This window comes from Scleropages formosus, chromosome 7 (assembly GCF_900964775.1).
Source record: "Scleropages formosus chromosome 7, fSclFor1.1, whole genome shotgun sequence".
NCBI classification, from domain to species: Eukaryota; Metazoa; Chordata; class Actinopteri; order Osteoglossiformes; family Osteoglossidae; genus Scleropages; species Scleropages formosus.
The window spans coordinates 30495-41237 of NC_041812.1; the positions used below are offsets into that span (position 1 = coordinate 30495).

The window sequence follows — 10743 nt, forward strand, 5'->3', positions numbered from 1 at the left end:
TGTCGTTTTTTTCCCTTCTTTAAAAAATCAGGAACATCCATTAGGAGGATCTGGCTCTGAAACGTAATACGTTGTGTGCCCGCTGTTTAAGTAACTTTAATTTAAATACTACCGCGTCAGTTGACTTGGGAAAAAAAAATCTGCTACCTGTCCTGTGCTTATTATCGGTTGCTCAAGTCACGTTTGTGACCGTGTTCAACAGAAATCGAGGACTATTCCCATTCTCTTCAGTTACAGGTGGTCCTCGATTTACGACGGGGTTACGTTCTGCGAAACCCATCATAAGTCGAAAATATCGCAAGTCGAAAATGCATTTAATACACCTAACCTAGCGAACATCATAGCCTAGCATACGTGCGATGGCCATTAGGGGCTTGTCGCCTTTATACTGGGCAATTATCTTGTTTCTCCTCAATAGTAATTCCTCCTCTTCTTCTTCCCACCAGTAGCAGGAGACACAGATGGGTATTTCTGTGACATTATGGATGCACAAAACAACGTAGATACGGGGGTATCTGTATAACGGCCACGTGGCAGATTGGGAGATGCGATCACTGTCACTACCCAGCATCACAAGAGAGCGTCACACCGCATATCGCTTGCCTGGGACAACACAAAAATTCAGATGTATGGTTTCTACTGAATGTCTATCGCCAGTTCACCATCATAAAGTTGAAAAAAAAATGTAAGTCAAGCCATCGTAAATCGGGGACTACCAATGATTTTGAGTAATATACCAGGCTTTAAAAATCCCTTTCTATTTCATAGTCCCACCAGGCTACATAATAAACATGGGAGTTTAATTGAATGTCATTGATGCTTTAGTTTAGCGGTAGTTTACTCTTCTTAAAAGTATTGATATAGAGGTGGCCTGATAGCACAGCAAGTAGTGCTGCTGTCTCACAATGCCTGGGTGGTGTAAGAGGATATGGATTCAATTTCTGCTCAGTCTGTGTGGGTTTCCTCTGGGTGCTCTGGTTTCTTCCCACAGTCTAAAGACATGCTGTTCAGGTTCACCTATACTGTGTGTGTGTTCCACTGATTTATGGATGAGTGACCCATTGTAAGTAGTGTATCCAGCAGTGTAAGTAATGCTGCTGAATAAGGTATGGGCTGGTAACTATGTAATTTATTGGAAGTCACTTTGAGAAGGGTTTGCTAAATGAACAAATGTAAATATTGTAACAACCCGTGTTACTGGGGAGCGTTACATTTGAGGGGGAAAATGGGTTTATTGTAAATAGTTTTAATTGTGGGTAGAACATGAATTAAGTATGTTGGCAAGTGAAAAAAAAAGAAGGAAGCCTGACAGGTGCCAAGTAGGCTGGGAAGGCTGGTTTGAGGTGCAGGTCCCTGAGGAAAAGGGGTCCTCAGAGCAAAAGCATTATTTCCTTCTATTTGTGCTAATGTTCCAATAAACACTTGTGATGAACACTCTCTGTGTGTTCTTCTTTGCCCCCATCTGAACCCAGTGATAGACTGGCATTCTGTCGATGGTGTATCCCCTCTTAGCCTTACATCCAAAGCTTGTGGGATAAGCTCTGGATCATTGTGACCCTACAGAGGACAAGTGGTTATTGAAACTGAATGGATGGTACTAGTGCTCCTAGTTAAATGCAGTGGTTTTATAGTAGTCTCTCTTTGGTTATATTTACCTCACTTCAAGGTGTTGGTAGCGAATATCATTACTGGCAACATGCAGCATTGAAGTGCACGCCGTGTTGTCGGAGACCTTACACGAGCCACAATACTGGACACACAAGCAGGCGGGAAACACATCACCTTAACTTACATGTTATTGCAATTTGTATTTTTTTTTTTTTTAAATATCTGAAAACCATAAATTAATACATCTGTTTGAACAATGGAAAACTGCCCTCTGTGCTAACAAGAAAAAGAATAGGGCTATTTGCCTTCCTTTATTAAAGTCAAACTGGTTTAAAAAAAGTTGGGAAACCCTAATGAAATCTTACTGTACTTATAGTTGGAAATGTAATGATTGAGACAAAGCAAAATGACAAGGATCTGAAGCTTCTGAATTTTATAGTTTGTACAAGAAAATTATTAAAGTAGAAAAAAAAAACATTTTAACAGTGAAATAAGGCACACAGAACACACAACAGGTTACAACTAAAATTTCCCCAAACCAAATACTGGGGCAACTTGCATCTCACTTCTGAAAAGCTGAAACAGGAAAAACCTCAATCAACAGTCAAGAGTGCATATGTACATTCTTTTGTGATTTGTAAACAAGAGACAGTAACTTAAAAATTAAGCAAGAAAGTACCATTTACTTAAATCAGCTTCAGATTTTGCTAAGTAAATATTTTTAAAAATCCAGGCATCATCAATTACTGTTATTACAATCAATTCCTCCCTGAAGCAAACCACGTAGACTTTGTTTTTAATGTTTTTTTGTATATAAGTAATTGAACAGAGCTAGTTTTCATATGTATTGCCAATTGAAAAGGATTTGCTTTACTAGTTTATTATGTTGTTAGAGGATATCTTAGGGGAGGTAGCTACTAGTGGTTAGCGCTGCTGCCTTTGGATCTGAAGGCTGGTGGTTAAAATCTCACTTATACAAATATGTTACAAATACTCCTATAGTAAACTGGAGCAAGGTACTAACCCTGAATTTTCCCACTGAAACTGCCCAGCTGTATAAATGAGCACTTACTTAAAAGGCAGGTCTTTAAAACAATAGTGAAACTATTCCAATGATGCACCATGTTTTGTTCACAAATGTATAAACAGCCGATAGCGCAGTAGCTAGAGTTGCTCTCTTTGGATCCACAGGCTACAGGTTCAATCCCCACCAGTGCCCATAGTGCCCTTGAGCAAGGTACTTACCCTAGAAAATTGCTCCAATAAAAGGTACCCCACTGGATAAATGCTTGCAACTGTAATAATTATAACCTTATTGTAAATTTCTTTGGAGAAAAGCATCAGATAAATATATTGTTACTCATAAATAGTCATACATATGTTGTACTGATTGTACAGTTATCCTTGCTGTGAAAAACAAATCATTTAAGATAAGTTAATGACTGAAAATGTACCATTTTACCTAGATCAAGGACAAAATTAATAAATATGTAAATGTACCAAATATATAAGTATTGTTTCTACCAGAAACAAAAGAAAGAATATCCCTTAACATGTAGTTAAGAACTGTCTCTGCATGATATGGAAGGAATTCTCTCATTTGGTTGCAAAGGATGCTGGGAAGTTCATGAGTGGAGAGAATATGAAATGCCACCACATCCATGGATGGTGACATTTTTTTTCCCCCTTTTATCCTTGAAGGATCTGGAGTCATACCAGTTCACCTTCTTTTGCCTCTACTGGGTTGGTGTAACAGTAGTCATGGCTGAGAGAGGGCGGCAGCCAGACGTTTCCAGAACCAGCCCTGGGCAAATGGCTTGGTGTAATCACAGATAGTCAGGAAACGCAGAATGCTTGGGAATGGCTTTTTCATTGGCTTATACACAACTGGAATCAACCGTTTGGTCCGTGCTCCTGGTAAGGGAAATGACAACATGTAAATTGTCCTACAGTCATTTCAATTTATTTTTATAGAGCGCTCTTCTCACACACTGACAGAGTGAAATGTACTTCACAATTTTTTACAAACATTAAAGTTAACATGCAAGATGTGTCTACTGAACATTTTACATATTTTACAAAACTGGCTCAAAACAAATAATTATATAGTGTAAAATATATTGAATCAATCAGTCTAAAGTAAACAGACACACATGGTCCATATGTCAATACACTGCATTTGCATAACATTTATTACACTTACATTTAGCAAACACTTTTCTCCAAAGTGATGTACACAGAGAAAACAAATGTGTATTTAACATTTCTCCTTAAAATTACACAGAAAATAAACACTACTGGCTTCTAACTTTTTTCCTGAGCTACCTAGCTTTCACAACCAGAAGCACTGAACTACTAACTGTACTTTACCTGGACAGAGGCTCAGCGCAAATTTGGTTTGGAAGTCACAGTCATCACTTTCCAGGTAGTCATCTGAAATCACCACCACCATTCTCTTACACCTGAGCAGAAAACAAATATGGATCACTGAAAAGGATAGCTGTACCTTCCACTTCTTCAAACAACATACAGATTGGATTATTTTCCCAGAGCAATTTTTCACAAACATTTCAATCATCCCTCAGCAACATGTCAATAAAGCCTTTTTTGTTACTTTATTACCTGTCCAGTCACCTACTTTGACAAATAAATCACCTTTAATTAAACAATAGTTATCATTGTCAGTAGTACATTATTCTATATAGTTCCTTTAGGTGTTTGACATCTTCCACACAAAAGTGCAGATACCTCACTTGCACATAAATAATGAAATGTTTTGCAGCAGAGGTAAGGTAATGCAAACAAATTAAAACTAAAATTAGCCGAAGCTAAATGTAGGATTTGAACTCATGAATAAGTTATGACTTCATCTCCATATTTCTCCATATTATGTACAGGCTGTCCCTGGATTTCAAAACAAGTTCCATTCCTCACTCTGTCTTTCAGTCAGATTTTGATATAAATCGGAACAGTTAGGTATGGTGGGTATCTAACATCAGTTTATCAAAATGCTTCTCTTCGTATCTCATATACCTTTCTATGCATAAAAGCATAGAAAGAAACACCCCCGGATACACTAAAACATCTTTAATATAACAATACAGTAATAATAAATGTAATGATAATGCAATAATAAATGTTACTACAGTATTTATAACAGAAAGGAGGAAAGAGAGCAAGAGAATGTAAGTATAAAAAACAAAGAAACGAATCTTTGCTTCTCCGATGTTCGTTGGCGTTTCACCTTTTTCCGATTATTTCCTCTTTAGTTTCAATCATGACCATTCTCCTTTACTTTGATGCATCACCATCACTTGCATCACAGTTACCATTTACACTTTGGTGCCATGATTATGAGGGTAAAAAAAAATTTAAGCCAAAAACAGTAACACGAGTCAACACCAGTATGGTCCAACTGAAAAGAAGGAAGTCAGTGTCCTACCTCGCGCTCACACGCCCCGCCCACGAGCTAATGAATCGCTGTAGACGTGCAAAGTTTTGACCCGTGTCACAAAGTAGCGCCCGTTTGTTATTACGAATCATTGTATGTAGCGTCAATTTTTAGTATAATAGGCTTTACGGGAGGTGGTTGGTAACTATGGGTTGTAGCAAGTCGGACGTTCGTAACCCAGGAACCGTCTAAAGTACTGCTTGGATGCACATAAAGTACTGACCATGAAATGAATGAAACAATAGTATCTTCATATAGGCAATGCACTGACTAATGCAAATTGAAATATTCACATGCTACACATAAATAATTGCAAATACTTTCATTAAACGGTCCACTTCACGAACACTGAGGAATCCATTTCAGATCAGCACTTTGAGAGAAACTAGAGAGCACCTTTGGACTCCTAACACAAAGCAGCAGTCAAAACAGGGGCAATGCCAACTGACTTCAACTGAAGGGCTCTTCTGCTGGGTGGAAGAAGGGGGGGGGGGAAAAAAAAAAAAAAAAAAAAAAAAAAAAAAGCAGAATAGCTCACCTCTTCTCAATGAGCTCACTAGCAATGGTGCACACAGAGGTGCCTGGGAGGACATCTCGGTCAAACACGCATAGTTTCAGTGGCCTGTCAGATTGTTCAAGCTGCTTTATCATTTCGTGGACGAACTCTATGTCACTCTGGCAGTAGCAAATGAAGGCATCAAACAGCTCCGGCATGTTGCCTGCAACGAATTGCAACAATCCATGTCATCACAATGAAAATTTCTACGCAACACAGAAAATGATTAACATTGACTAGTGGTCAGGAAAACTTAAGTACAATCTGACTGGTAGTGCAGGAAGGCACTTCTGGGGTCTGAACTACAGAAGTTCATCTAGGATCCCATCCTACATGCCTGCTTCTGAGGACTTACTGGGTTTAAGCCATTTTGCTGATTTATATTTGTCCATAAGCTCTAACAACATAGTGTTGATTTCAGGCAGGGAGCGTTCTCCTGCATCCATTCCTGCTCAAATCCAGAAACAGTGTAAGACAGGTTCCAATACAGACCAAGCGGATCATCCCCCATGGTGATGCCCTTTCTCTCTTCTGTTCGGGGCTGACAGCTGTCCACCACCGGCACCTGCACAGGGGCTTCCAGCTCTCTCAGGTACCTCCTGCAGTTCTCCTCTAGAGCAACAACATGACATTCTTCTAATTCAGAGAGCAACACATAGTCTGACAAGAGGAAACGAAGGTAACCTTCACTGAAATAAACAACTTTCTCCATTTGCATGCAACTTGTAGTCAACGCACAGAGATGTTCACAAATGACTGAATAACATATAGGAAGCTTTCACGTACCAATGGTTATCTTCAGATCCAGAAGCACATCATGTCTCTCCACCTTTCTCAGCATAGACAGTAACTTCCCCACAGTGGCATCAGGGCATCGGCCTTTCCAGGCTTCTAGTATCTTCTCCGTGGGGTTCTCCTGTCGTTCGTAGTTTTGAATCTCCAGGTAGCTGAAGCCCATCATCTCGGCCAGAGATTGCCAGTCCGCGGCCACGGCATTGCGTGGGTTTAGGTAAAGCGCGAGATTTTTTCTCACCGTCACGTTCAGCGCGACTAAAGGAACGCGATCGAAGTCGATGGGCTTCTCGCTCGCAGCGGACATGATGATGACGACGACGACGACGCGCGAACGTAAACTGGACCCGTCCTGCTCCTCACAATTTCGCCTCCTGTGCAACTGGAAGGCAGAGTCTCGGAGCTGCTTTACTTGAAATTTTCTCAATCTTTGCGATTTCAGCAGTATAATTTATAAATTATTATATTACATATGAAGTCTCCAAACCAAGAGACGTCCGCCGTGACGTGTCGTCTACTCACTCACTCACTGACTGACTGACTGACTGACTCACTAACGCGTTTTCGCGCAAAACTCACCGCAAAGACGGTGAACTCAACACAATCCTGCGACGAAGATACTAACTCGCTGGAGGAAGTGTGTGTGTTCCGACAGAAAGAACAACAGCAACTAAACTTGTGAACTGATTCGCTCTTATCCACCAAGCGTAACCGAGGGAGCGCGCGCTAATGGCTGGAGCGTTTCCTCTTTTTTCAACAGTTTCCTTATTCGACTGAAAGAAACGCAGGAAGTGCGTCACAGGAAGGAATCGTCGGCCTTCGTTGCGGTCCGTGTGAAAGTGGACGTTTTTCTTCTCCTTTTTTATTAAAAGAACAATTCAAGAACTCAAAATGCAAGAAGAACCAAACTAAGCCAGGGGCGCGTGTACAACGTATACAGATTAGTAAAATTAGTAAAGAAAAATACACACATACTTACTTGAAGAAATCAGTAATTAAAAGAAATAAGTGCAAGTCACTGCAGTGACATAAAAACGTTAAAATATTACAGTCATTTACCGTCTTAATGGACTTATTACTACACTGTTTAACAGCTTTTAAGTACCGTTTAGATTCTTTAAGAACAACAGGGAATTTTTTTTTCATTTTTAAATCTGGACCCGTGTATCTATAGGCTACTTACCCTGTTTCTCGTTTCTATCAAAATGTAAGAAAGAATCCAAACAATACATATTCATAAAGCAAAGTAAAGTCCCTGAACAGTTTACCAATAATCAACTTAGAGACATTTCTCCATGACTTTTTAATGTAATAACAGTGCCAGAAAAGGTGTGGCACAGTCTCTGGGTGCAAGGTACAAAAGAATTTGTGTATAATCGTAAAATTGATTTCCTTAACCTTGTTTGTTAAAAAGTATTTGTGAGGCAACAGCCAAACTTCTTTCTGTGGGATATTGTTTACAAAGGTATTCTAGTAAGTAGTGAAATAAGGTAAGGTGGCAACATCATTCTCAAATAGAAAGCGAACAGCTCTGTCATTATTTCCGAGGGACTGTGACAAACAGATTCTTGCAGAAAGAGTATTGAAACTGGACAAGTTCTCCTACTTCTTTCTCACATTTAAATATTTTAACATTTCAGAAACCTGATGGTTATTATTAATTTTTTTTCCTGTTAATACTTAGCTTGTGCTTTTGCAACAGGAATATGCTTATAAAAGCTTTGGAGAAAAGCATCTGCTAAATGAAAAAATGTAAATGTAAGTCAAAACAGCGCTAACAATGTTGGAGGATTAACAGCTGATGACATTCCAGGATGAAATGGTTTTGGGGGTATTTAACAGTTTGACATAGTCTATTGTGAAGCCCCCTTATAGTGCTACCAGGAACAGCATCTGGATACGAGGTTCTAGAAAAGTTTATTTGTAGTGTAAAAGCATACTCTCTGCACAGATAAAGGAATAGTATAGGAATATCTGCCTCAACTGCCCTGCCAGGCAACCCTTATCCTACTTCTCCCCCCCTTGGTTGGCAACCTCGCATGAGTGTTTCACAACCCCTCCTGGAGCCCCCTGGTTTATGCATGCTGAAAAACCTTTCAACCACCAGAACTTAGAACTCTTTATTGCCAGTAGGCTATACAGTATATATCATACTGGAATTGGTTAGGGTTTAGCACCAAACACGAAACACAAAATGGCAATATACAAATGGTGACAGAAAAGACACTAACAACTTATGTGAGTCGCCATTTGCAAATAATTTTCAGATTACAATTGTGCAAATAATATACAGTAGTGCAACTGAAGCAGTATGGAGATACTACAGTGTGCAAAAGTTAATTAATGTAGTAAAGTATTACAGACAAGATTTAGGACATGACCAGAAGTGATTTGGAATTGATATCTTCAGGAAAGAAGCTACAAAGATGATGTGAAGTCCGTGTGGCGATGGATTTACATTACATTTACATATGTAGCAGGTGCTTCTCCAAAGCAATTTCCAATGACCTCTATGTAGTGTTATCAGCCCACACACCTTATTCACCAATGTAACTTACACTGCTAGATACACTACTTACAATGGGTCAGTCATCCATACATCAGTGGAACACCCATACTCTCTCTGTCACTCACACACTATGGGTGAACCCAAACAGCACGTCTTTGACTGTGGGAGGAAACCCACGCAGAAAAAGGAAGAACATGCAAACTCCACACAGACTGATCAGGGATCGAACCCATGTCCTCTCACACCACCCAGGCACTGTGAGACAGCTGTGCCACCATGCTTCCCCACTTGTACCACCTCTGAGATAGCAGTTTGGTAAAGAGATGACTGCTGAAATAGGTGGGATCCCCAGCAATCTTGCCAGCTCTCTTCTTCTGAGGATAAACAGGTAATTTACTGATGGTAGTGGCCAGCTAATGATCTTCTCAGCGGAGCGGCCTTGGAGAGGGTGGAGCCAAATAGTGATGGAGGTGGTCTAAATACTCTCAGTGATGTGTTAATCAGGATGCATGGTGAGATATTGAGCTTCCCAAGCTAGTCTAGAAAGGACAGTCTCAGCTGGGTTTTGCTGATGATCTGGTCTCCAGGAATTTAAATGACTTAATTACAGATACAGCATGGCCATTGATTTCCAAAGTGGGGCTAGCAGGAAGTTGTCTGTGGGAGTCAACCAGCATCTGTCTTGACAGCATTGAGCTCAAGGTTGCGATGAGCACACCACAATACAAAAGAGCCCATCTCACCACGATAGCATGTCTCATCATTTTTGGAGATCAGGCCTATTATTGTTCTCTGGAAACTGTAGACTCTTGGTGGATTTATTTGTGGAGGTGTAATCATTTGTGTGAAGTGAAAACAGGAGAGATGAGCAAACACAGCCTTAGGGTGTACCTGTGCTGGTAGAAATTGGATCGGACAGGTGGGAGCCCAGCTTCACATACTACTTCCTTCCTGTCTGGAAGGTGGTAATCCATTGACAGGTACTGGGGGTACAGTTAGCTGGGTTAGCTTGCTGAGAAGCAACTCAGGAACAACAGCGTTAAAGGCAGAGCCGAAATCAAGAAACAAGATCTAGACATAGGTGCTGGGACAGTCCAGATGTCGAAAGATGTGGTTGGCAGCAGGTAGCTGATGAAACAGGCAGGTTGAGGCTGTCAATCTGATGAACACTCTATGTGGTGCAAGGTTGTAAATTGGAGCTCCCCAGTAGATGCACTGATTCTACTGAGAGATCCATGTAGCACTGCAGAGAAGTTTGTGATATATATATATATATATATATATATATATATATATATAGAAATGGGAGCCCCCAAAATGACTAGCCAGATGGACGAGGACAGAAAGGTAATTGTTCTGCTAATGGCAGTGGTGGGGAACTACGGAGCATAGCACCTCAGTATAGCAGCTGAATGCAATGCCAAATATGGGGGGAAAGCTGGTAATACAGGCGGTGTGGGTAGGGCTGGGAATCGGTCCCAAAAAGAGTCGTTTCTCTGATTTTAGGCAGCAAGGAATCGGGAGTTAACGCCAAAGCTTTGCAGTCGATCCCTCACCGTGAAATTGATTCTGCGTGTGTCCAACAGAAGTTGCATCTGGCTTGCTCCCGCTGACACAGTCGACGTGAGAAGAGAGAATTAAAAGAGGAACTTTAATCGAGATTCGGCTGTCGTTTAGAAATGCCACCCTCCACACAACATATATTAATAGTTTGGCAGTACTTTAGACAAGGTGAAAAACAAAGTAAATTGTAGAATTTGTTTTAAAAAAATAGCTTACGTATAATAGAACATCACCAACGATAAAACGTCTAAAGGCTACTCATCC

General features: G+C 40.4%; 1 protein-coding gene across 1 annotated transcript; it reads right to left on the bottom strand.

The window, feature by feature from the left end:
• Window positions 1–3104: 3104 nt before the first annotated feature.
• On the bottom strand, window positions 3105–7163 carry myd88 (MYD88 innate immune signal transduction adaptor). Its single transcript, XM_018751488.2, has 5 exons — window positions 6402–7163; window positions 6108–6227; window positions 5598–5778; window positions 3979–4070; window positions 3105–3522 (listed from the first exon to the last, which is right to left on the bottom strand). The coding sequence occupies exons 1-5, from the start codon at window positions 6712–6714 to the stop codon at window positions 3368–3370; spliced, it is 861 nt and encodes a 286-aa protein (XP_018607004.1). The 5' UTR covers window positions 6715–7163; the 3' UTR covers window positions 3105–3367.
• Between the last annotated feature and the right edge of the window lie 3580 nt (window positions 7164–10743).